We start from the raw sequence: 23,972 nt of genomic DNA on the forward strand, positions 1-23,972 counted from the left end.
GCAGCAACCCCCCGGGCCCACAGAGTTCCAGACCCCAGAGAGCTTACCTGTCCTCCCACCTCCCACCATAGCTCCCACTGAGCCGCTTCTGGGAGGCAAGCGGAGCCCCAGAGACTGGGGGTGCTCACAGGGTAGGCACAGGGAAGTCCCTCTCCCAGCCAAGGGGGTGGCTGGGGGGAGAAGCAGGGCAACTAGGGCCACAGGGGTGGGGAAAGAGCCTGGGGCACCAGGGCTGTGCAGTGTGGGCTGTTAACCCCGGACCGCCTCCCCCGGGCACAGAAACCCAAGCTGGGCCTGCATCACACCCTGGGTGGGTGGCCGCCTCCCCGCTGCCAGTGCCTCAGCATAGCCCTGCAGACCCCAGCCCCGCTCCCCCTTTCTCCAGCCGAGGACCACGCAAGGAAGGTAGAGGCGGCCTCATCCAGGGCTGTTTATTGAGTCCATCATCAGAGGCGGGAAAAGACTTGACGTTCATCAGAAACGGAGTGGCTGACATGGGGAGCGTGGGCTGGGGGTGGTGTCAGGGTCCCGTCAGCCCCCACCCCAGACGCACCCGACAGCCGCTGGGCATGGCGTATAGCAGGACACCACCCCTCCCCCACAGGCAGTGCCCCCGAGCCGGGGTCGAGTGAGTCCCGGGTGCCCCAGGCTCAGACCTCGAGTACCGGCCTACTTGGGAGGCCCCAGGGAGGGAGAGCGGGATGTGGGAGGGCAGGCCTGGTGGGGCAGAAGGGGTGCAGCTCCCGGGCACCTGGGGCTCAGCCTTCGCTGTCCTGGTAGGGCAGGGCTCAGAAGTAGAGGGCTGGCTCGCTTCGGAAGTCCGCGAGGTCATTCTGACCGGCAGGGGTGAGCTGAGAGAGGGGCACAGAGGCAGTGGATGGGGCTTGTCCAGGCGTTAGAGCACCCCCCGCCGTGCCCCCCTTCCCTGAGTGTCCGCCCGCCTGCCCCACCTGCTCACCATGACCTCCTTGGACGGGGGCTCCTCCGTGCTCGGCGCGCGCTCCAGCGCCCGCTCCTGCCACTTGCTGAAGGCCACGGAGTGCTTCGGAGTGTAGCTGGACAGGCCTGCGGGCCGACAGGCACACCGGTGGATGTGCGGCTGCATGACCACGTGGCCCGGGCCGCCCTCTGGGCTGCCCATCCCCACAGGCGGGCACTCACCGGAGCTGCCGTCCGGCAGCCGAGGGCTCTCGGGGCCCACGCTGTTCACGAACGTGGCTCGGGGCAGGAAGAGCACAAAGGGCTTCTCCGCTGCCGTGTCTGAGCCGGACTCCTCCTCCTCCTCCTCCTCTCCCTCCTCCTCCTCCTCTTCGTTCTCCTCCTCTTCCTCTCTCCCCTTCTCGGCCTCTGCCTCTTCCTCCTGCAGGGAGCTCTCGGGGGGGTACTCAAACGTAGTCTGCAGGCTCTTGTCGTTGAAGGAGATCTTCATCTAGGGCAGGAGGCACGTCAGTGAAAGTGCTGTTCCCAGCCACAGGGCTCCTCCAGCTGGACGGAGCGGGTACCGTGCGGGTGTCAGACCAGAGCAAGAGCCGAACACTCCGTCGGTCCTTCAAAGGTTCTGAGAAGTGGGGGGCTGCCCCTCATCAGAGAAGTCCCCTCCGCCTGGACCCTGCAGGCTCAGGGTGTCCAACACCTGCAGCCCAGGTCTCACCCATCCCCTCCCCACCCCAGGCTCACCGCATCCCAAGTAACCCACCCCTCCCAAGGGCCAGACCCCAGCCAGCACCAGGACCCCAAAGCCTCAGGGTCTCCAGAAGCCTCTAAGGCAGTTCCCAGGGTTGCAGGTCTGCCTTCTCAGGGGAGCAGGGCACCAGCCACATCTCCCAGCCAGAGGCCCCCCGGCAGGAGCAAGGTCCAGGTGAGGCTGCACCTGGGGAGCCCACATCTACGCTTCCAGCAGCGCCTCCTGTTGGCTGGTGCCTCTCGCCAGGGCTGAGTTCACGTCCCAGCTCGCCAGGCACCCGGATGACCCTGCCCACCCAGCTCGGCACGGACGACCACTGTTGGCCAAGGGCCCGGCACGCCCAAAGCCAGGCCCCCAAGGGCCCGCATGGAAGCTGGGCGGCTGCCACGTGCCAGCCCCGGGAAAGTGGCACCAAGTGCTAGCACCCACTTTGCAGACTGAGTCAGAGGTAGCCTGAGGCTGCACCGAGTGGGGGTCAGTGACCCTTTCTTCCCACTCAGACTGCCCACATGCCCCGTGTCCACCCTGCCCACTCTGCAGGCTCCAGAATTTCATGCGTGGCAAATCTCCTTTCCCAGAGGCCTCCGAGGCCAGACTAGGCTGCCGGTTCTGAGGGGCTATGGGGACAGGCGCTGGCAGAAGCACTTGGGCACTGGGGGTCAGGATCCTCACCCTCCGAGACCGGGACTACGCTCCCCACAAGAGTCGCGCGTCCCCCAAGGCCTGCTCGGCAGGGCTCGGCCGGGCCCGGCAGGGCGGTAATGAATACGAGAGCTGCCCGCCTGCAGCAGATGGGAGCAGCCCTGCTGGAGCTCGAAATATTAAACTCCAGGGCACAGGACACCGCAGCCAGCTCAAGTTCCTCCTCTTCCACTGGAAAGAGCCAGGGGCGGGAGTCGGGGCCCCCAGGCAGAGAACCTTGGGGCCTGGGGACAGCAGGACGGGGAGGGGCCTCGCAGAAGGGCCGGGCTTGCAGCCCTGGGCAGCAGAGGGACCCCGGCCTCGGAGTAACCTGCAGGGCCGGCCAGGAGTGGGAGGCACTGCCCTGCCGAGCCAGTGTCCAGAGAGGAGCGCAATGCGCTCCTGCCACCGCCCCACGGGCACACACAGCCCCGCACAGCCGTGGGCATCCCCGCCCGCCCCCCGAGCTCCTGGACTTGCCCGTCTCAGCACGGCCCACACAGGCACTTGCTGGGCAGGTCCCGAGCCCTGTCGCTGCTGCCCTCGCCCTGGCCGTCCACACAGACAAGCAGTCAGGGACGCAAGCGGACGGGCAGACGACCACCAAAAACGGATCAAACCAGGATACAGATGTTTGTGACTGTCCCCGCATGGGCCCCACCCGGACCTCCAGCTGCCCCCGCCCCCGGAGGCCAAACAGAGCAGAGGCCTGGCACGGGGTAATCACCAGAGCCCACAGGTGCCCGCCCACTGCCCAGGGACCACTGGGGCAGGCCTGGACCCTCCTCCACTCAGCTTCCCCACTGGCAGGGGGCCTGCCCTGGGCTGGGGGCTGCCCTTGACTCAGGGCGTCCCACCTGGGCAGCTGTGTGGGGTGATCCTGTGGTCCCTATGGGGATGGAGTCACCTGGGTCCCCCAAGACTGGCTCCCTGAGACCTGGGGCCAGAGACCCCAGGAGGAGCCCAAGGCAGAATGGGGCTGCCAGCACAGGGGCCCAATCCTGGGCCCCGCAGCGAACGGTGCTCCTTGGTACGCGGCATTGTCCCTGATGACCCTGAGCCCTCTGGGCCCATCCCCCGCCACTGGAGACGGAAGGGCCAGTTGCCAGGGCCCAGCGGATGAGCACGCCCTCATTAGTCCGCATGACCAACTCTGAGCGGGGAGACCGAGGGGGCTGGGTGCAAGCAGGCCCCGAGCCTGGCACAGCCCAGCCAGGCAGAGGCGGGGCTCACAGGCCTGTCGGCGCCCAGCTGGGGCCCGGGGCTCTGGTCACGTCCCACCTCGCCTTCGGTCTCCAGGCTCCTCGTGAGTGCGGGTCTGTGGGTCACAGGACACCCCGTGACTCATACTGCCCGGGCAGCGGGGGCAGCCTCCAGACCCCGGGCAGACGGAAGCGGCGGGGGGCACAGCCAGGGGCTGGCACTTGCACACACCTGGTCACCGGGCTCAGGGACTTTGCCCGCTGCACTGTGCAGCCAGCAGGTGGGTCCTGGCTCGGCCCACTTCCTGCCGCTCATGGGGAGAGAGCCCTTTGTCCCCCTCACCCCACCCTGCACTCTGGACTGGGAGCTGGGCTCCAGCCGCCCCGGCCTGGGGTGAGCACCCGCCCCACGCCACACTCCCCAGCACGCGCCATCCCCCACTCAGCCCGAGCTCCGGGGGCCACACACGGCCCCCAGGAAGTTCCCACAGCTGCCCAAGTGGGACGCCCTGAGTCAAAGACAGCCACCCCCCCGCCCCCACCAGTGGGGAAGCTGAGTGGAGGAGGGTCCAGGCCTGTTCCAGTGGCCCCCGGGGTCCAAAAAGACCACCGGGGGCGGCGCCTGCAGGGAGAGCGGATGAAAGGAGAGGCCGCGCCCGCCAGCGGAGGAGCGGGTGGAGGGGCAGGCCCTCAGGGCAGCGGCGCCTCGGATCCGAGGACCCGAGCGGTCGGGTGAGGGTGGCGGCCACGCTGCAGGCGAGGGTGAGGCCGTGGGGACGTGGCACGCTCGGGCTGGGCAGGGGATCGGCGGGTTAGAAAGTGAGGGGGGCAGAGGGGAGGGGAAGGAGCTGCCAGACAGGCAGGAGTCCAGCCAGCTGGCACCTCACAAAGGGGAGAGGCCCACAGCGCCGACCCCCTGGGAGGCAGGTGTGCGGAGCTGCAGGCCGGCCCCACCCACTAGGACAGCCTGGGGGCGGGGGCGGGGGCGGGGGCGAGAGGGGGTGTGGCCGCGACGGCCTGCAGCGCCCCGGCTGGGCCAACAAGGGACGGAGAGAGAGGGCATCTGTGATTCCACCAAGAGATAACTAAGTGGGGACGCGTGCCCGGCCGGCTGGGCGCCCCCACTACCCAGGGCAGGGCTGCCGCCCTCCAAGGCCAGGTGAGAGCGCAACACCCTGCACCGGAGAGGTGGCAACCCGGGGGCAGGCGCCACGCCGTCAAGAGCTGCACCTCACCTGCCCCCTGGAAAAGGCACCAGGACCCCTGCCCTGGGAGGTCCCCAAGGTCCTGCTGGCCTCCAGGCCACCACGTCCCTGGAACGCGGGGCGGGGGGAGCAGGACAGTGATAGAACCACAGGCTGGCTGGAGTGGGCTGGGCGAGGACAAGGCCCAGGGGCAGCAGGCAAGTGGGACGACAGGGGGTGGATAAAGCCAGGGGTAGCCCAAGGTCATCCTGAAGGGCTGGGCAGCCCCATGCCTCTGTCTCACCCTGCAGGCGTTCTGGCTCTTCCTGGACAGGGCGGCTAGTGCATGCCCAGGCAGAAGATCACCCCCAGCAGGTCGTGCTGCTCTGGCACGGCCCCAGCCAGGCCACTCGGCTATGCCAGGAACCATCCATCTGGACCCCCAAGCCCTCAGGCTGGCACGGAGACGGGGGCCAGGCTGGCACGGAGACGGGGGCCAGGCTGGCACGGAGACGGGGGCCAGGGCCCGCTTCCCTCCCATCACTTGTTCCTGCCTCGAGAGGCCCTCAGGCCCCCACCCTGCCCTTCTCACTCCAACCAAGCCCCAAGTGACCCCCACGGCTCTGCCCCCAGCTGGGGACAGAATGACCAGGCTCCGGGCTGCAGCCAGGCTCCCAGTATAAGGGCAGCCGGCTTAGGACAGGGGCTCTAACAGCATGCCACACTGGGTTCCCGCCCCACGAGCTCCGTGACCTCCACCGGCCTCAGTATCCTCTGTCTACAAAGCAGGGTGCTTCTGTCACCTCCACCGCCCCAGGCTAGCGTGGGAAAGGATGCCTCCCAGAGCAGCTGGGGTCAAGGGTCAGGAAGTAGGAGAAGGAGCAGACAAGGTGGAGAGGGCAAGCATGGGGGTTGGACTGGTGACCATGGCTACTGGATGACCACAGCGCTGAGTAGAGGGTGAGGCAAGGTCAGACGAGCAGGACAGGCGGGGGCTGGGGGCGCCCCAGAAGCGCTGCAGGCCACGGGTGTGGATGCCTGGCCCGGCAGATGGAGCTGGCAGGAGGGCCGATGCCCTCACTCGAGAAGAAGAGGACGATGCAGGGAGGAAGGACAGTGCCAAGGCAGGAAGTCAAAGGAAGCAAACAAACAGAGAGGAGATGCCACATCTAATTAGACAGTGCCAGCGGGACAGTGGGTAAGGGGGCTCCAGTGACGCAAGGCACATCACCGTCCCCCATGGCCCCAAGGAAACTGAGGCTGGGGCAGAGGTGGCCTCAGGGATGAGCCAAGACACCAGCAGCCAAAGGAGAAGCCTGCCAGACACCATCGCGGTTCCGGGGGAGGGTGCGTCTGCCCAGCGCCCTGCTGATCGGAGTCACGTGGGGATGGCCTTGGAATTTGCCCCAGGGCCAGACACAGGTGCTCGGTGCTAGAATGACCAGGAAGAGTCTGAGGAACGTCTCCTCGTGCCCAGAGGGTTCCAGGCCACCAAGCAGCCCTGCCGGGAGAGTGAGGCTCCAAGAGGCTCCTGGCCCTGCACCTGGGTCTCTCTCCATCCTCGGTCTCTCCTCCCCAGTGAGGGGAGTGTCTTTGTCGCTCCCCAGGATCACACCCCAGGCTCAGCCCAGGCCTGCCACACACTAAGAGCTCAACAGACACTCACGCGAAGCCAAGTCCTGCTAAGCTCCAGGCCAGAATGCCTTCTGGAGAGCTGACAGTAGGTATCCGACCCCACCCAAATCAAAGGTCTCCTGCTCCTTTCCACTTCCATCCTGGCACCTGCTACGTGCATAAGCCAGGACTCCAGAAGAACATGCCAGGCCACCCTTCAAAGCCAGGCTGGGGTGGAGCCAACAGCGGGACCTACAAAGGGACAGTCCTGCCCAGCCAATTCCAGATAGAGCCACGAGAACCAACAAGCAGACGAAGCCCTGGCTGGACTGACCCTCCCCCCCAGCCTTTCAAGGTACAGAGCAGGCAAGCCGTCCCCGCAGCCCCAGGGTCATTAGGGTTCCGCTGGAACCCAGGCCAGGGATTCCCCCCCAGCTTGACCTCTCCTGGAGCTTACACGGCTACCTAGCTCCAGCTCTCCTCTGGTCCACGTAGAAGCCGTCCCACACCCAGGCTAGGTGTCCTGGGAACAAGACACATGCTATACCCACAGCTCCGTGACTCGCCACCACTGACCTTTTTTCTTGAAGAGCCGGCCTTGGTGAGACAGGACTTCTGCAGGGCCAGGTAGCCGCCAATCACCTCAATCTCATGCACAGTGGGGTAGCGCTTCTTCACTGAGGTCCCCAAGGCAGCAGGGGGCTCCGAAAGGCTGCCCGGTCCCTCTTCCTCAGCCTCCCTCGGCCTGGCCTCCCCGTTGGCCTGCAGGGCCCCTGGCTTCCTCTTGGGCACCACCGTGAAGGTGTTGCCACCTCGGTGCTGGAGCTCTGACAGGGGCCCAGGCCCAGTGGGATGCGGGTGGTACTGGGGAGGCGCAGCAGCCCTGGGGCAGGGCAGTTTGGCTTCTTGGGGAACCTCGTCCTCCGAGTCCACCTCATCAATGAAGGTGACGGGCAGCCCTGGCCTCCCAGGCTCCCTGCCATTCTTGGTCAAGCCAGGAACCCCAAAGCCCTGGGCAGGCTCAGCTTCAGTGGCGACCAGTGGGGACGGGGGTGGTGAGGACAGCCTCTGCCACCGAACGGTCCAGTCCACGAGGGCAGTGGCTGGCATGGGGCAGCCTCCCTCCTCGACCCCCGAGGGGCTCCTCCCACCGGCAAATACACCATCTGCTCCAGGCACCTGCTGGGCTTCACGCTCCTGGTGCTGGGAGGCCCAGCCAACTTCTCCCTCTGGAGGCCCCACGGACTGCCTCCCTTCCGCAGGAGGGGCCCGGGAAGTCTTGCGCTTGGGGATGAACACGAAAGAGTTTCGAGAGTTCATGCGAAGGCTGGCCAGAGCCCGGGCCTGGAGGTCCCCGGCAGGGATCGTGTCCATGTCTGGCTTGGAGGCCGGCAGTATCTCGAAGGAGTCGTTGGCGCTGGTGGCCGCGGAGACCCACTGGCGCTGGCTGGGAGTGGCACTGGCAGGGCTGAGCGTGGGCAATGCCGGGGGCGCGGCTGGAGTGGCACTGGGGGTTCCGGGGCTGGGGGGAGGGTGGGCGGGGGCCTCCCCCGACTCCACCTTTGGCTTCCACTCGCCCGGCCCAGGCGCGGAGCCCGTGAGGCCGTTGGCAGCGCCGGCCCGGCGCTCAGGGGCCGCGGGCCCGTTGGGGAGTGGGCGAGTGCCCGTGCTGCGGCGCAGGCCCCGTGGATGGACAGTAAAGGAGTTGCTGCCGGTCTTGTGCAGGAAGTCGCTGCGCCGGGGCCCGGGGCCGGGGCCTGCGCCGCAGCGCTCGGGCTCGGGCTGGAAGCAGGCGGCGCGCTCGCCCACGCGCGGGACCAGGGCCGGACCCGGGGAGGGCGGCGGCACGGGGCGGCCGCGCTCCGGGCTCCCGCGGCGGCACGGCGCGGGCGGCGGGTCGAACTTCTGGAGCAGGCGGCTAACGCGGCCGGGAGGCGGCGGCGCCTCGTACACGAGCACCTCGGCGGCGCGGATGCGGGCGGCCGGGGCGGGCCCGGGGCCGGGACCGGGAGCGGAAGGGAAGCCGGGCGCCGACTCGATAATGAGGATGTTGTCGGCGCGGATGGTGCGCACGCCGGGCACGCAGCGGTACAGCTCCAGCAGCTGTTGCGCGGGCCGCGCCCCCGGCCCCGCCGCGCCGGCGCCCCCGCCGCGCCGCGCCCCGTGCCGCCGCTCCGACTCGAGCCGCATGAACGGGTTCTCGCGCAGCGGGCCCAGGCTCTCGGCCAGCACCAGCGGCTCGGCCGCCGGCCCCGCGGGCTCCTCCGCGCCCGCGCCGGCGCCCGGCGCCGCGCCCCCGCCAAAGGCCGCCAGCTTGGCCCGCTTCCGCTCCAGGATCTCTCGCTTCCAGGCGGGCATCGTGGCGCGGGGCCCCGGGCCCGGCCGCCCCAGGCCTGCCATGCTGCGGAGCGGCCGCCGGATCCGCCGCCGGAGCCAGCGCGCGCCGGGAACTGCGGCCGCCGCCCGCCGCCCGCCGCCGGCCTTCGCGCCGCGGCCACGCCCCCCCGACCGCCGCCCATTGGGGGAGGCCTGTTCAGACCCGCCCCGCGCCCGGCGGCCTCACCTATGGGAGGGAGGATGGCCTGCCGTGCTGATTGGAGAGCGCTCACCCCGACCCCGCCTTCCCGCGGGCCTCAGTGGAGCAGCGCCCATCGCGGGAGCCGGTCCCCATTGGGGAGGCCCGCTTGGACACGCCCGCGACGCCTCACGCCGCTCCGTGGAGGCCCCCACTTCCGCCTCTGCTCCCTTGTCCCGCCGCGCCCGCGGGGCGGAGCCCGGAGGGAGTGGGTCCTCGCCGGTGGGCGGGCCGGACTCCTGGGCCCCAGGTCGCGTGTGACCTTGGCCGGGTTTGGTCTTTCCTCATCGTGCCAGCACTCTGCCTGCCTGTTACCCCCGCGGAAAGCGCGGTGGAGGAAGGGCCAACCCGGGACCGGAAGGCTGTCCCGCTCCCGTGGGCGCTGTGCCGGCTGCACGCCAGCCTCTTGCCTCCCGGTCCAGGACCCTCCGGGTCCAGGGACTGCCCACCTGCGGTCCTCGGTCCCCTACGGGCCTTAACGGAGATGCCAATGCTGGAGCCCCAACCAGTGCTGAGGAACCGGTTTCTCAGGAATCCCAACTTTTGCCGGCCCCCAGAATCCACTCTGTGGCTCAGACAGGGGGTGGAAACTCTCTACCCGCACTTTGTCATCCAGGGCCCAGCAAACACGGACTGGAGTGCGGAAGCTGTGAGCAGGCACAGAGGCAGGGGACTCTCTCCTCGCACACAAGCAGGCCCACAACTCTCCAACGCAGACAGAGCCACAAAAGCCAAAGCGTGTATTCCATTCACCCACTGAACCGGCCCCATCCCAAGGCTAACCCTGAGGGCACAGCTTCTCTGCCTACTTGCCGTGAGGAAGTTCACTCTCCGTGGAGGGCTGCACAGTGCCCATCACAATCTTTCAGGCCTGTGGGAGCCAAGGAGAGAAGGGGAAATTGGTGGGCACGGGCAAGGACAAATGTTACCTGCCTTTCCATCACCCGCCCTACAGTCAGCAGATGTTCAAAAATGGCACTACTGCGTCCCGCACCACTAATCTGTCAGGGACCAGGCTGCAAGAGCGCCTGGGGCTCTGCAGAGACCAGGGGCGGGTTTCAACCCAGGGCACTTCTCAGCTTCTGGATCCCATGGCAGTCTGCAGCTACCACTACGTTAACAGTACTTTAACAGCCCTGTTTATTCAGCTGGAGAAAAGAAACTGGATTTCAGCCTTCCAGAGGTCAAGTGTTCCTTCAGGACTCTGCTCAAATCCTTTCCGAAAGAAGCTGAGCCTTCTCATGCTCATCACTTCTATGCCGACGGGATTACCTAATCCTGAACTACCAGAACACAACAGGGGAGCAACAAAACACACAAACTAAGAATAACGTGAAAAGGAAACCCGCTCCCAATGGTCAGCTTGTATCTGGCTTTGACACAAGTTATGCCAATCCTGGGTAGGAGACATTTTTGTAGCTGTGGCACAAACTACACCAGCCTCCAACTCAAGCATATCGATGGTTCAGGCCATGCAGCATCTATCCCAGGACAGGAGTCATGAAGCTGCTTCACTAGAACAAGGGTCCAAAGACATGTTCTGTAAAGGGCCATACAGTAAATATTTTAGCCCAGTGGTTCTTACCAGGGACAGTTTTGTCCTCCAGGAGACTTGGCAATGTCTGGAGACACTTGTGGTTGTCACAAGTGAGGGGTGCTATTGGCATCTAGTGAGTGGAGGCCAGGGATGCCGCTAAACACTCTACAGTGCTCAGAACGGCTTCTCCCTCTGCACACACAGCAATGATCCGACCCAGAAGGCCAACTGTGCCAAGATTGAGAGACCCTGTACACTGCAGGCCACATTCGCTTTCTGTCACATTCTTGTTTTTACAACCCTTTGAAAATGGAAGTTATTCTTAGCTGATGGGCAGCACAAAAACAGACCCCAGGCCACAGACTGCTGACCCCTGCTCTGCAGATCAGCAAGGCCCACAAAGACTCTGATGTCACACAAACTGCTTGGTAGGTCCTCAACACTGGTCCACCTGGGTTGTCTTCACCTTGGCTCCCTAGGCAGGAAGCAGGGATTCTCCGAGGGAACTGGCCCCAATCCACCCAGCACGCTCTAGCCAATTTCCAGCACCCCCCCACCCTTACAACCTCAGCTCTGTAACCAGCTACACCACACAGCAGGGAGCGTCTCAGCATTCATCTCATTTCACCCTCAAAAGGTCAGGCAACCACTGTGCATTTCAGCAAAACATTCTCTTATTTTATTTTTATCTCAGCAAATGTTCTCATTTGGCACCTGACTGGCATCAAACCAAAGCCCTTAGGCCAACAGGCATAGCCTGAGACCATCTGCAAACTTCCCATGTGTAGGTCTCAATGGCTATGCGCGTCAGAGCACCTGTTCCTCTCTCTGGTCCCTTAGGACGGCCTAAAGGTCTCAGGTGCACTAACAGTGCCGGCCATGAGGTGGTGGAAAAGTCGTGACACTACAATCTGCTGGGATAGGAAGCCAAGCAGCGCGTTGAAAGCAAGTTCTTTTCTCAGGCGACAGATATCCAGATAGGGTCCCGATCATGCTTATTCAACATACTCCTGTCTGCCTGGGCTGGAATGAAGAAAGAGCCATCCTCCCCAGTGCAACTGGGGAGGAGACACAAGCTGGTTTACACTTTTTAGAGCTCAAGCATCTAAGGAAGTCTTGTCCGGGGGGATGGGGCAGTAAGCTCTCAGGTCAGCACTGCTGGCCAGGGGAGAGCCCGAGTCCAGCTTTCAGCCTTTGCACAGTGGGTACTTTCCCAGGATCCATGAAAATACTCAGAGCCCATCAGGACATTTTACTTATATGCAGTTTCCAACTGTCAGAGGAGTTCAGGACTGTCTGGCCTTCTCAGGATCCCAATGCAAGATTAGCTATTCAAAGCATGAAATAAGAGGGAATACATTTTAAGAATCAAGGCTGCTCTTTTTAGCCCTGCTGAGGGAACAATTTCAGACATGACTGATAGAGAGGAAGCTGGGCACCCAGCAGGGCACAAGCTGGCTTTCAGACCCAGACTTGTCCTCTGGTGCGGCAGAAGTGGGAGCTCAGCCTGGGGTCCCGCATTCTAGCTTATCTTCTGCGAGGCTAGTTGACCCGGCAGGCACGGATCATGAGCAGCTGCAGAAGAATGAAGACCGGAGACGTGATCAGGCCGAACCAGAGCTCCCGAGTCTGCTCCACCAGCTTCTGGCACAACAACATCTCGAAGACGAACTTCAGGCTAAGAACCGTGAGGACCCAGAAAAGGCGGAGCACGGCCAGCCGCTTCTCTCCATCCTGGAAGAGGCGCACGGAGACGATAGTGGTGAAGTAGGTGCTGAGCCCGTCAGCGGCGAAGAAGGGCACGAACACGTTCCACCAGGAGAGGCCGGGAGCCAGGCCGTCCACACGCAGGGCCAGCAGCACGGAGAACACCAACAGCGCCAACAGGTGCACGAAGATCTCGAAGGTAGCGAAGCCCAGCCACTGCACCAGCTCCCGGAGCGAGAAAAGCATCGCGCCGGTTGAGCGCGGGCCAGGGCCCGGCCGATGGTCCCACCCGCCAGGCTGCGCCGCCGCTCCCCACGGGCCTCGCTGGCGCCTGCCGCCGTCGCCGCCGCAGCCAGCGAGAGGCAGAAAGCGGACCCGCCTGCCCCGGCCGTCGGCCCCGGTACGCAGCCGATCCCCCGGCCCCCGCCCGGGACCCAGCACTGACCGCCAGCCGACGACCACCTTGCTCGGACGCCATGCCCCGCTGGGCGCGCCCCAAGGGCGTCACTTCCGGCCGACGCCGGAAGTCGGAAGTCCGAGCCGATCCCGGCCGCCAGGGCCAGCGGGAACTGCCTGCCGGTCCAGTTTCTGAATGCAGGGGTACCCGCGGCGCACCCCGATGCCGAACACGCGGCTTCTGGTGCTCTTCGGCAGCCAGACGGGCACAGCCCAAGATGTGTCGGAGAGGCTGAGCCGCGAGGCCTGGCGCAGGGAGCTCGGCTGCCGGGTGCAGGCCCTGGACTCCTACCCCGTGGTGAGGGCTCCCTGGGCCTCGGCGGGGAGACCCAGCAGGCTTGGGGTGCCGGCCCCCAGAGCCCTCGACCTTAGGGCGCCGCGTTTTGTCTGAGAGCGGGCCCTTCCGTTACGGCAGATTTAGGGGCCGAGAAAGCTCGGGAACAGCGGCCAGCTTAGCACCTGGAGGAGGCGGTGAGGTAGGAGGGTGGAGCCTGAAAGAGAGAAGGCAGGCCAGCCGTTCGCGGGTGCTAAGTACCTTTGCCCCATCTCTCTGAGTGAAGGAGACGGAGCCAGGCTGCTGGGAGGATGCCTGGTCATTACAGCCCGAGGCCTTACATGTGTGTCTTTTTGTTGAGGTGAATCTGATAAATGAGCCCCTGGTGATATTTGTTTGTGCAACTACAGGCCAAGGAGAGCCCCCGGACAACATGAAGGTAAGGCTGACCTGAAGTGGCTTACTGTGCTTAGGAGCTCAGATCCCTGCCTTCGGCCCTCACCCCATTTTCATTGCCTGGAAAGTCTTGAGAAGCACAATAAATAGTTGCCCTACTATATCTGCTGCACGTCAGCCGTGGATTTGGGAGGAGATCTTTAGGTGGAGCTGGGGGCTCTGGTTGTCCTCCTTAGTAAACTCTTCACAGGCTACCACTTTAGCTTTTCATGTTTTTCCAGGACTATATATAAATCTGTTATGGGTCTTGTGTGTATTTCAAAACTGACCTTCAGGGAACATTCTTTGGTTCTTTGACTATCTTTTGAGCACACACTGTATTCCAAGCATAATCTAGTGCTGGGAATCTAGCTATGACCCCAGTAGTCACATTTCTACCCTTTCGGAGCTCAAAATATAGCAAAAGCAAAAGAGTTGAATGGGTAGTTACAATGCCAGGAAGTGCATGCTTCCAGGGAAAGTGCCAAATGTTATGGGAGCATTAATAAGGGCTATCTAGTTCATTCTGGGAGTTCAGGGAGAGCTTTCTGGGGGAAAGGAGTATAGGCTAAGTCCTAAAGGATAAGTGAGGGCTAGCCAGGCCCCAGGAAAGAGGGAGCAGCCTCTGCAGAGGAGAAAAACAGCCCAGCCTCTGGGATGAGCAGAAAGCAGCTCAGGATGGTCGAGGTTGGAGAGGAGAAAGGGGCAGGCAGCCAGGTCGGATCCCAAGAAGCCCAGCAGTCACAGGGAGGCAGATGGACTTGAAACAAGGGCCATGGAACCCATGGGATGACGTGGTCACGTTCGTATTCTAGCAAAACTAGCACTTGTCTGCAGGGGGAACAGTCTGCAGGAGAGCAGGGACCATGGTGGGGGAGCAGAGCGCAGCCAAGAGCCTGGTGGCTTGAGCCAGGATGGTGGCAGAGTAGAGGAAATTGGACCCACTCCAGAGATGTTAAGGTAGAGTTGATCGAATGTGTAATCATATCTCAAAGATGAGAAAGAAGATGGAATCAAGACAGGAATTTGGGCTCAGGTAGGATGGATGGTGGTTCCAGGCACAGAAGCAAGAGAATAGGGAGGGTGAGGTGCCTGGACATCATCCAAGCGGAGACGCGCAGCTGGTCTGGAGCTCTGGTGAGGATCCTGGGTGGAGGTGGATGTCACAATGACCAAAACGTGGAGGCGAGAGGAAGGGAGCACCTCCCTCCCCCAGGGCAGCTGCCCTAAGCACGAAGGGCGTGGAAGGTGGAGAAGAGCCTGTGAGGGGCGGGAAAGTGGCCCCAGCAGCAGGAAGAGGGAGCACACCGTCTCCAAGGTCAAGGGCAGAGAGTTGACTGTTTCCAGAGGATGGTCTCCGGCACTCAAAGCTGCAGGGAAATGAAGTAGGATAAGGCCTGAGAGGCATTGCTGGGGTTTGTCAGCAAGGGGACTGCTGGTGATCTCGGGGAGAGAAGCTTTGAAGAACGTCTGTACGCTAAACAATTCAAAAAAGCTTACTGCTGTGAGTGGGGCTAAGGGATTAGAAAGAGGATACTCATGAGATGGAGAAACCCAGGCCTGTTTAAATGTTGGTGGGGGAAAGGAGGCAGAAGGTGGAAGAACTGGGCTGGAGTGGGGTTGCTGTGGGAGGGCCCACACAGGAGCACGCATGGGAGAGGAGGCAAGTCTGGGAGATCAAAGGCAGGAGGATGGTGGATGCCAGAGACGCAGGGTGGGGCGGGGGAGGCCATGAAGACCTCCATCAGGTCAGCTGGCAGAGGTGCAGACTTCACGTTGGAATCCAACAGCATGAAGGTGGTGACAGTCACACTGGGATGAGGGTGGATAAAGGAGGGCAGAGTGCCGGAATGGACACCCTACGGAAGTGGTCAGAATGGGGCCCTCCCAACATAGACTGGAGGCTTCTTTGAGCGGCTCAGACCAGGGGCCCGGGGACCGGCTGCGCACTTAACGGGAAGACCCCAGCCTCCTTGTCACGGTCCTCTGAGGACACTGGCCAGGTGTGCCCTCCCAGGCAGCCAGGGCCTTGCCCCACTGGTGACAGGCGCGAACTTGGGGTTTTCTATCAGCTTTTTTTTTTTTTTAATAAATTTATTTAATTATTATAAAAATTTAATAAATTTATTTATTTATTTGTTTATTTTTTGGCTGCATTGGGTCTCCGTTGCTGCGCGCGGGCTTTCTCTAGTTGTGTCGAGCAGGGGCTACTCTTCATTGCGGTGCGCGGGCTTCTCCTTGCGGTGGCTCCTCTTGTTGTGGAGCACGGGCTTCAGTAGTTGTGGCACGCGGGCTCTAGAGTGCAGGCTCAGTAGTTGGGGCGCACGGGCTTCATCGCTCTGCGGCATGTGGGATCTTCCCGGACCAGGGCTTGATCCGTGTCCCCTGCATTGGCAGGCGGATTCTCAACCACTGTGCCACCAGGGAAGCCCTGGCAGGCGGATTCTTAACCATTGCACCACCAGGGAAGCCCCCTCTATCAGATTCTTAAGTACACATAGAGCAGAAAGAATGACCACGCGCTCGAGGAAAGACCCCCGTGAAGGACAGTGGCCAAGAGAAGCACAAGCAGAGCCCGGAGGAGCCGAGGCAGAGCAGCCAGGGTTCCGTCTGCGAGAAGGGCGAGCTTGGCACCCTTGGGACAGAAACGCAAAACCGGGGGAGAGCTACGGATGAGGAAACACTGCTTAAAATGATACCAGATCAGAAGATAACATTGAGAAATTCTCCGAGAGAATGTAACAAGAAGATAGGAAACAAGAAAGATAATGTTAGAATTCCGAGATTATTCCAGTAGCCTCGAAACGGGAAGAGTGGTGAGGGAATTACCAAGAAAAGCAACAAGACTGAAGGACGAGTCTCCAGCCCGCGAGCCCGCCATGTGCCCAGGAAGGGCCCGTGGGGTGTGAACAGGGCTCCCACTGACACACATCTCATGTGGGTTTCAGCTGTTGGGCACAGAGAGTGCCCAGGTGTCTGGCGGGGGACAGATCAGGGCACAGAGGGGCGCTGGCTTCTCAGCAGCGATCACCCAGTTGGACCAGCTCAGAGCAAAGCTTCGGGCTCTTGGGGAAGATGATTTCATCTAAAGTGTGCCCTGTTGTCTACCAGTCAGTGTGAGGGGAGGCCAGGCATTTTCAGACATAAGCCGTGGGAATTGCATCTTCTCTGGACCCATTCTCAGGAAGCGCCCTGGGGGGCTCCACAGCCTGCCTGAGACAAGGTCTAAGCAGGAATGAGCAGGGGGTCTCAGGAGGCAGAGCAGGCGTGGTCCCCAGCGGTGGCCCATGCAGGAAAGTCTTGAGAAGTTCAGGGAGCGGTCCAGGGCCAGTAGGCAGAATTGTGCCCCGACAGGCCCAGGACCCCTCCACCCCAGGGGGCCTCTGTCTGGCCAGGTACAAAGCAGAAGGGAGGTGGGCTGTGAGGCGAAGCCTGGACCGTACCCAGAGGGCAGTGTCTCAGGGCTCAGGTCACCAGTGGCCAAAGGTGAAGGGGAGCTTTGTTTAAAGCACTTCTGTCAGCCTGCAGGGAGGCCAGGGCAGGGCGTGGGACGGGATGTGCTCCTGCACGGGCTGCCCAGTGAGTGACCCTGTGATCAGGGAAGGAGACGGACTTGGGCTCGGTCTCTCCTGCTGTAGAACTTCTGGAGGTTCATCTTCCGGAGGAACCTGCCATCGACGTCCCTCTGTCAGATGGACTTTGCTGTCCTGGGCCTTGGGGACTCATCTTACGCCAAGTGAGTAAGGGCGGGCAGGCTGCTGGCCCACAGGGACTGTCTTTGGGGTCAAGCACAAGGTGTCCTGGCAGAGGGCTGGGTGACCCAGCCCCCAGGGCTCCCACTTTGGGACGTGGCCCTGGCCATGCGTCCTCGTCCCACAGATACTCCCTGACGGGCACTTCCTCTGTGGCCAGAGACCCCAGGGCTCGGAGGGCAGGCAAGATCCATGCAGGAAGTGGGCAGGGCAGCAAGGTGGGGGCCAGGCTGGGGCCACGCCCAAGGCACCTTCCAGGGCAGGAGGTGATGTTTGGAGCCGGACGTCCAAGGTCTGAGCCAGCATCATCTGTCACCGTGTGACGCAGGGCAACAAAGGCCTACCTGGCTCTTCGCCCACTTTTATAAAAAGCCTTTCGTGAGACATTTGGGCTTACGAAGAGCACACAGAACAGTGAGCTGCAGACAGGTGGCGGGTACAAAAGTCCCCAGCCCCTGGGAGCCGCCCTGAAGCCAGCACTTCCCTGGACGTGGCCATGTGACTGCCTGCCTCTGCTTTTTTTTCTTTCAACGTTTTCACAACGTAGCCGTGTCCTAAGCAGAGAACGCTATTGCTTTGCGTTATTTCTTGGGGAAGTACAGAGGGCTTTGTGTTCAAGGGTATGCATGGCGTTAGGTTCCCGCAATGTTAAAACCGGTAACTGTGCAGCACAGGAACTGAGGGCAGGGTCACCGGGTACAGACACCTCCGGAGCCGGACGCAGCGTGAGGCCTGCCGTCGCGGTGAAAAGGACAGGAAATGGGCGGCATAGTTGTCCCCGCCTACGGGGGCTCGGGGGTTTTGTTCAGTGCGGCACGTAGACATCGGTGCCTGCTCGTGGGCACGCCCACAGGAGGGGTGAGAGACCCTTCCGTTGACAGTGGCCCCGCGAGGAGCTGCCCTTCAGGGAGCAGCGAAGTGACCCCAGGAAGACTTGGGACCCTCCGCCCTGCGCAGCCAGCTGGGTGCTTCCCTCCTGCCCCCGCCTGGGGCCCGGGTCAGCGCCAGCCTCCGTCTCTCCGTAGGTTCAACTTTGTGGCCAAGAAGCTGCACCGACGGCTGCTGCAGCTCGGGGGCAGCGCCCTCCTGCCCGTGTGCCTGGGCGATGACCAGCACGAGCTGGGGTGAGTTGCGGGGGGGGGACCCTCCTGCAGGCCCAGCCGGGAGCAGGGTCCCCAGGCCAGCATGTACGTGCTCTCTGCAGGCCCGACGCCACCATCGACCCCTGGCTGCACGACCTGTGGGAGAAGGTGCTGGGGCCGCACCCTTTGCCCCTTGACCTCAGCCTGACCCCGCCCGGAGTCCCGTAAGTGTGGCCTTGGGGCGGTGCCTGCAGGTGCAGCAGGCCTGGCCTGGCCACGGGCCTCCCTTGGCCGCTCACCCAGGCTGGCCAGTGGTCCAACAAGTGTCTTCCCCCTTCACAGTTGGCCCTCCAAGTTCACCCTGAAGTTCCTCCAGGAAGTCCCCAGCACGTGCTCTGAGGAGCTGTGTGTGACCGGGACAGACCCTCAGGGACCCCCTTCAGAGCTACAGCCCTTCCTGGCACCCATGGTCACCAATCAGAGGGTCACCGGCCCCTCACACTTCCAGGATGTTCGGCTGATTGAGTTCGACATCACGGGCTCTGGGGTCAGGTGAGGGTTGATCCTGGGGACCCGTGGAGGGCGCGGCCGCAGCAGGGGGGACCGTGGTCTGGGGTTCAGCAGGTCCTCTTCCAAAGCGGGCACTCAGCGGGGCAGAGAAGAGAGACGGCGGCCAGGGAGGGGGGACCAAGGACGCCCCCAGCCCTCCCTGGCCGCTTGCTTCCTTCCTTCCTCTGAAGTTTCCCCAGAGCCCTGGGTGTCCCCCACAGCTTTGTGGCCGGCGACGTGGTGCTGATCCAGCCCGAGAACACGGCCAGCCACGTCCAGCAGTTCTGCCAGGTGCTGGGCCTGGACCCTGACCAGCACTTCACGCTGCAGCCCCGGGAGCTGGGTAAGCCCCAGCCGCCGCTGCTGCCACCTGTGCGCTGTGCCCTCTTCTGTGTCCCCAGCCCCCGGGCTGCCCCCACCCCGCGTCCCCAGCCACCCCCAGCCTCCCGTTCCCCACTGCAGGTGTCCCCTGCCCCGCGCGGCTGCCCCAGCCCTGCTCCATTCAGCGCCTCGTGTCCCAGTACCTGGACATCGCCAGTGTCCCCCGCCGCTCCTTCTTCGAGCTCTTGGCCTGCCTCTCCTGCCATGAGCTGGAGCGGGAGAAGCTGCTGGAGCTCAGCTCGGCCCAGGGCCAGGAGGATCTGTGCGAGTACTGCACCCGGCCCCGCAGGACGGTCCTGGAGGTGCGGGCAGGGGCGGGTGGGCGGGCGGGCGGTTGTGGCCGTCCAGCCGCAGCCCTCCTGAGGCTGTCTCTGCCAGGTGCTGTGCGACTTCCCACACACGGCTGGCGCCATCCCCCCGGACTACCTGTTGGACCTCATTCCCCTGATCCGGCCGCGGGCCTTCTCCATTGCCTCTTCTCTGCTGGTGAGGGGCCGGCCTCGGGATAGCCGGGCCTGGGGCCACCAGGGTGGGCAGCGGGGCCCTGCGTGAGGGCTCTGGGCCTCCTCCAACCCTCACCGGCCACCGGGACCAGCCGGGGGAAGTGGCTGGAGCCTGAAGCAGGGCAGGGTACCCACTGTCCCCTCCCCCAGGCCCACCCCTCCAGGCTGCAGATTCTCGTGGCAGTGGTGCAGTACCAGACACGCCTCAAGGAGCCCCGCCGGGGCCTCTGCTCCAACTGGCTGGCGTCTCTGGACCCCGGGCAAGGTGACCCTGGCTCTCTGGGGCGGGGGGCTGTGCGCAGGGCCCCGTTCCCCCACGTGCACCACAGCCAGTCCTGGGCTAGGGCCCTGGGCCTCCGAGCTGCTTCACGCCGCCTCCCTCCCGCGATAGGACCTGTTCGGGTGCCCCTGTGGGTGCGGTCTGGGGGCCTGACGTTCCCAAAGACACCAGACACGCCTGTGATCATGGTGGGGCCGGGCACTGGTGTGGCCCCCTTCCGAGCAGCCATCCAGGAGCGAGTGGCCCAGGGTGAGACCGGTGAGCACAGAGTCTCGGGTGGGGTGGCGGCCGGGCTGAACCTCGAGGGCCCAAGTCCTGGCTCAAGGCCCCCGCGCTTCCCCAGGAAACGTCTTGTTCTTTGGCTGCCGCCAGCGGGACCAGGACTTCTACTGGGAGGCCGAGTGGACGGAGCTGCAGACACGGGGCTGCCTGACTCTCGTCACGGCCTTCTCCCGGGAGCAGGTGGGTGTGGGGGGGGCGGGGAGGGACGCGGGGGGGCGCAGACTCACCGCCTCGCCCCGCCCTGCAGGAGCAGAAGGTGTACGTGCAGCACCGGCTCCGGGAGCTCGGGCCGCTGGTGTGGGGGCTGCTGGATCTCCGGGGCGCTCACTTCTACCTGGCGGGGTGAGCCCGGGCGCAGGTCGTGGCGGGGGGCCAGCCCCCTGGGGACTCCGCCCGTGCTGAGCCCTAGCCTGCCTCTCCCTCCAGCAACGCCAAGTACATGCCAGCTGATGTGTCGGACGCCCTGACGTCCATCTTCCAGGAGGAGGGCGGGCTCTCCGGCCCCGCCGCGGCCGCCTACCTCGCCAGGCTCCAGCGGACCCTGCGTTTCCAGACTGAGACGTGGGCCTGAGGAGCCGTCCCGCCGTTGGCCGCAGCCACTCTGACTGCTGCTCTCTGGAGGCCACTGTTACCTCTCTCCCTGTCCAGTCCCAGCTGGGAGGACGGTCAGCTCTCCTTCCTGCACAGTCCCCAAGCAGCAGGAGGAGACCCCCAGGCAGCCCCCACCTTACAGCCTGAGCAATAAAGGATGGGCTCTGGGTGGCCGCTTCTTACCTGCTCTTCCTTGTGCCGTCGTGCTTCTCAGGTGGTGGGTGGGCCCACAGCTCGTCCCGATGGAATAGCCCGCCCTGCTGGGCACGAGGGCACCGTTGCTCAGCCCCACACCTCGGTGCCCGATTCTCACGCGGTGGGTGCCAGCTTTTTGCCCACCTTGTACAAGCTCTGCCCTGGCCCTGACAGCCCAGTAGGGGGAGGCCTGGAGAGTCACCCGGCAAGGCTGGCATCGACCATCCCCTCCCAGCCCAGGGCAGAGCAGCCCAGGGCCCTGGGAGGGAGGGGGCGCGGCCTCGGGCGGGAGGGGAGGGGCGTGGCTCAGGCCGGTGGGGGAGGGACGTGTGTGTGGTGTCCCCGCCCCGGGAGTGGAATTCCTGCTGGAGGAGTTAGGCTGGCCTGCCCACAGCGCCGCCGCCTAGATTACAGCTGGCTGACACAGGGATCGCTGCGGCTGGGCCTGGCAGACCCTCTTGGGGACGGGACGGCACGCTGGGCCCAGGAGCTGCCCGGAGCTGGCACGGCTATTGGGGCCCGAGTGAAGTTTACTCTGAGTAGGGCCTGGAGCCACGAGGAGGTGACAGTTGCTGCCAGGTCAGTGCCAGGCCGTGCCCCAGCCCCAGAGGGCCACACTGACCTTCACAGCCCCAGCCTCCCCCGTCGCCGCCCTGGGGTCCCCACCCACCCGTCCCGACCCCTGCCCTGGAGTCACCGCCCCTGAACTGTGCCCTGGGGCCCCCACTTATGGCCCTGCTGACCTCAGCTCTCGGCTCACCAGTCCGCCTTTGGCCTCCCTGGGCCCTGAGCGCCTGGACCCACTGCGCCAAGTGCTGGTAGATGATGGGTCGGACAGCGGGGCCCTTGGGAGCCCCCAGGGTCCCAGGACTCCGGACAGTGAAGCCCTGCTGGGGGCCGCAGCCACGGCCCGCCCCTGGGCCGGGCCCACAGAGGACGAGGAGGAGGAGCGGGAGGAGGAGGAGTGCCCCATCTGCACAGAGCCCTACGGGCCCGGGGAGCACCGCCTCGCCCTGCTGAACTGCGGCCACGGCCTGTGTGCGGGCTGCCTGCACCGGCTGCTGGGTGCAACCCCCAGTGCTGACCTGGGCCGGGTGTGCTGCCCTCTGTGTCGCCAGAAAACACCCATGCTCGAGTGGGCGATCTGCCGGCTGCAGGAGGAGCTGCTACAGGCCGATGGGCCCCAGCGCCCTGCGCCCGCTGCCCTCCCTGTGCCCCCCCGCCGGGGCTCCGGGCCCTGGGCCTCCCTAGAGCACCGCTACCAGCTGCGCTTCCTGCCGGGGCCTGCGGGCAGCCGAGGCTGCCTGCCCTTCCTGCCCTGCCCGCCCTGCCTGGGCTCCCGGCTCTGGGCCCTGCGGGAACGGGGGCCCTGCGCCCGCCGCCTGGCGCTGCTGGGCCTGCTGGCCCTCGAGTTGCTGGGCCTGCTGCTCATCTTCGCGCCGCTCACGCTGCTGGGGCTGCTCTTCGTGCTGCTGGACAGCTCCCGCCGCTAAGCAGAGCCCGTCACGTCTGCCACCAGCACGGCCCGGGTCTGGGACAGCCATGCCGCCGGCGGACAGGAGGCCCAGGCTGGCCCAAGCCTTGGTGCCATGGGGCCTTGGGAGCACCTTGCCCTGAGGCCCGATGACCAGGCTGAAGAAGGACCCAAGGTTGACCGGGGCACTAGCCTTCAACCAAGACCCAGGACCCGGGCAGGGCCACCCAGGAGCCTGTGTTCAGCATCTGACCCAGCCAGAGACTCCAGACTGCCCTGCTGCCCGGACATGAGCCACTGGTGCCCAGGACAGCACTGGAGGAGGTCTGTGACCAGGGCCCCAAGTGCCCCTTGATGGACAGAGAGGCCCCACACTGCTGCTGGGCTGTCTCCGCCCTCCCGCCTGGCCTGCCTGCAGGAGAGGGACGGGACGGGTGCAATGGACACGAAAGTGAACAGAGGCCTGAGTCCTTGCAGTGGGCGGAGCCCTGGGCTGGGGCTGCAGGCCCCCCACCTGCCCACGTTCCAGATAAGGGCCAGCGTGTGTTCCCTGAAGGTCAGGGTAACCCAGGGGAGGGCCCCTGCCGCACAGGCCCAGCCCACAAAGGGCCTGCTCACCTGGCCAGTCAGGATCCGAGTGGCGGCCCTGAGCAGCCCGAGGGTCAGCACATGCGCCTCAGCTTCAAGGGACGTGGACCCAGCCAGGTCCTGGAGACACAGAGCACCAAGCTGGGCCCCAGTTCTGCCCCTGCCTCCTCTGTGACCTCCCATCGTGGAGCCGGGGCCTTTATCTGAAGGACAGGCGCCGTCACAGCACCACCTCCTGGGCTCGTTGGTGACATGCTGAGCCCTGTGCCCAGCGCGCGAGGTGGCTCTCGGTAATAAACGGTAGCTGCTGCTGATACTGTTGTTGCTACATCGCTGTCATCTTTACCCTGCCTTCACCAACCAGGTGACAAAGTTCCTTCTCCAAATCCAGGTCGTCCCACTGCCAGACAGGAGGCCCTCCGGTCCTCATACCTGATCGTGACTGCGGCCAGCCTTTGTCCCAACCCCAGCCCAGGCTGGCCCCAAGGCCATTCTCACACAACCTCAGAGGGTCAGGTAGGCACCAGGGGCCAGCTGGACTGACTTGTCCCCCCGTTGGCTGCACTCACATCCAGTGGCCAGTGCAGAGGAAGCGTCCTCCCTTTGCCCAGCTGGGCCTGCTTTGCACACCTGCCCCCACAGTCCTGCCTGGCACATACAGGAGGCTGGCTCCACACAGAGGTATGAGGCGTTCACACGCGTGCACACACACACACACACACACACACACACACACACACACACACACACACACACACACACACACACACACACACAGTCAGGCCCAGCCCTCCTGAGCAGCGTGCCTGGACCAGACTGGCCCCCAGCGAGCAGACCAGGCTGACCCCAAACAGCGCTGGGCCTCCCTCTGGCTGCTCCAGCCTGGACCCTGTCGGGGCTGCAGCCCTGGGTGCCCACCCTGGCCCAGGCCTGTGCGCAGGCCTAG

The 23,972-nt window shown here is 64.3% G+C and overlaps 4 protein-coding genes across 12 annotated transcripts; 2 read left to right on the forward strand and 2 right to left on the reverse strand.

Moving 5' to 3' along the window:
• Nucleotides 1-417: 417 nt before the first annotated feature.
• On the reverse strand, nt 418-8,838 carry TPRN (taperin). Its single transcript, XM_082402734.1, has 4 exons — nt 6,942-8,838; nt 1,162-1,429; nt 959-1,065; nt 418-851 (listed from the first exon to the last, which is right to left on the reverse strand). Exons 1-4 carry the CDS (start codon nt 8,763-8,765, stop codon nt 789-791), a joined length of 2,262 nt encoding a protein of 753 aa, XP_082258860.1. The 5' UTR covers nt 8,766-8,838; the 3' UTR covers nt 418-788.
• A 2,295-nt stretch (nt 8,839-11,133) lies between these two features.
• On the reverse strand, nt 11,134-12,668 carry TMEM203 (transmembrane protein 203). Its single transcript, XM_082402758.1, has one exon. It carries the CDS (start codon nt 12,428-12,430, stop codon nt 12,020-12,022), a length of 411 nt encoding a protein of 136 aa, XP_082258884.1. The 5' UTR covers nt 12,431-12,668; the 3' UTR covers nt 11,134-12,019.
• A 56-nt stretch (nt 12,669-12,724) lies between these two features.
• Nucleotides 12,725-20,951, forward strand: NDOR1 (NADPH dependent diflavin oxidoreductase 1). Of its 9 annotated transcripts, none has more exons than XM_082402737.1 (14): nt 12,727-12,938; nt 13,276-13,353; nt 16,988-17,085; nt 18,127-18,225; nt 18,306-18,407; nt 18,526-18,735; nt 18,924-19,075; nt 19,195-19,415; nt 19,492-19,599; nt 19,767-19,881; nt 20,008-20,154; nt 20,240-20,358; nt 20,426-20,520; nt 20,605-20,951. In XM_082402737.1, the coding sequence occupies exons 1-14, from the start codon at nt 12,777-12,779 to the stop codon at nt 20,747-20,749; spliced, it is 1,851 nt and encodes a 616-aa protein (XP_082258863.1). In that variant the 5' UTR covers nt 12,727-12,776; the 3' UTR covers nt 20,750-20,951. The 9 variants fall into 9 exon arrangements, with proteins under 9 accessions (XP_082258869.1, XP_082258863.1, XP_082258864.1 ...); XM_082402738.1 differs by having other exon boundaries at nt 18,933-19,075; XM_082402739.1 differs by having other exon boundaries at nt 18,954-19,075.
• On the forward strand, nt 20,927-23,340 carry LOC309633638 (ring finger protein-like; the record flags this gene model as incomplete). Its single annotated transcript, XM_082402745.1, has 2 exons — nt 20,927-21,543; nt 21,728-23,340. The coding sequence occupies 2 exons, from the start codon at nt 20,927-20,929 to the stop codon at nt 22,455-22,457; spliced, it is 1,347 nt and encodes a 448-aa protein (XP_082258871.1). The 3' UTR covers nt 22,458-23,340.
• Between the last annotated feature and the right edge of the window lie 632 nt (nt 23,341-23,972).

Source organism: Balaenoptera borealis (genome assembly GCF_965194805.1).
Source record: "Balaenoptera borealis genome assembly, chromosome: 8".
Taxonomy (NCBI): Eukaryota; Metazoa; Chordata; class Mammalia; order Artiodactyla; family Balaenopteridae; genus Balaenoptera; species Balaenoptera borealis.

Coding starts and splice junctions, on each gene's coding strand:
- TPRN (XM_082402734.1), bottom strand. CDS start 8,765: ATGGCAGGCCTGGGGCGGCCGGGCCCGGGGCCCCGCGCCACGATGCCC. Junction 1,430..6,941: donor CCGGCTCTTCAAGAAAAAAG/GTCAGTGGTGGC, acceptor CTCCTGCCCTAG/ATGAAGATCTCCTTCAACGA. Junction 1,066..1,161: donor GCTGCCGGACGGCAGCTCCG/GTGAGTGCCCGC, acceptor GTCGGCCCGCAG/GCCTGTCCAGCTACACTCCG.
- TMEM203 (XM_082402758.1), bottom strand. CDS start 12,430: ATGCTTTTCTCGCTCCGGGAGCTGGTGCAGTGGCTGGGCTTCGCTACC.
- NDOR1 (XM_082402736.1), top strand. CDS start 12,777: ATGCAGGGGTACCCGCGGCGCACCCCGATGCCGAACACGCGGCTTCTG. Junction 12,939..13,275: donor CCCTGGACTCCTACCCCGTG/GTGAGGGCTCCC, acceptor CTTTTTGTTGAG/GTGAATCTGATAAATGAGCC. Junction 18,736..18,953: donor ATCACGGGCTCTGGGGTCAG/GTGAGGGTTGAT, acceptor TGTCCCCCACAG/CTTTGTGGCCGGCGACGTGG.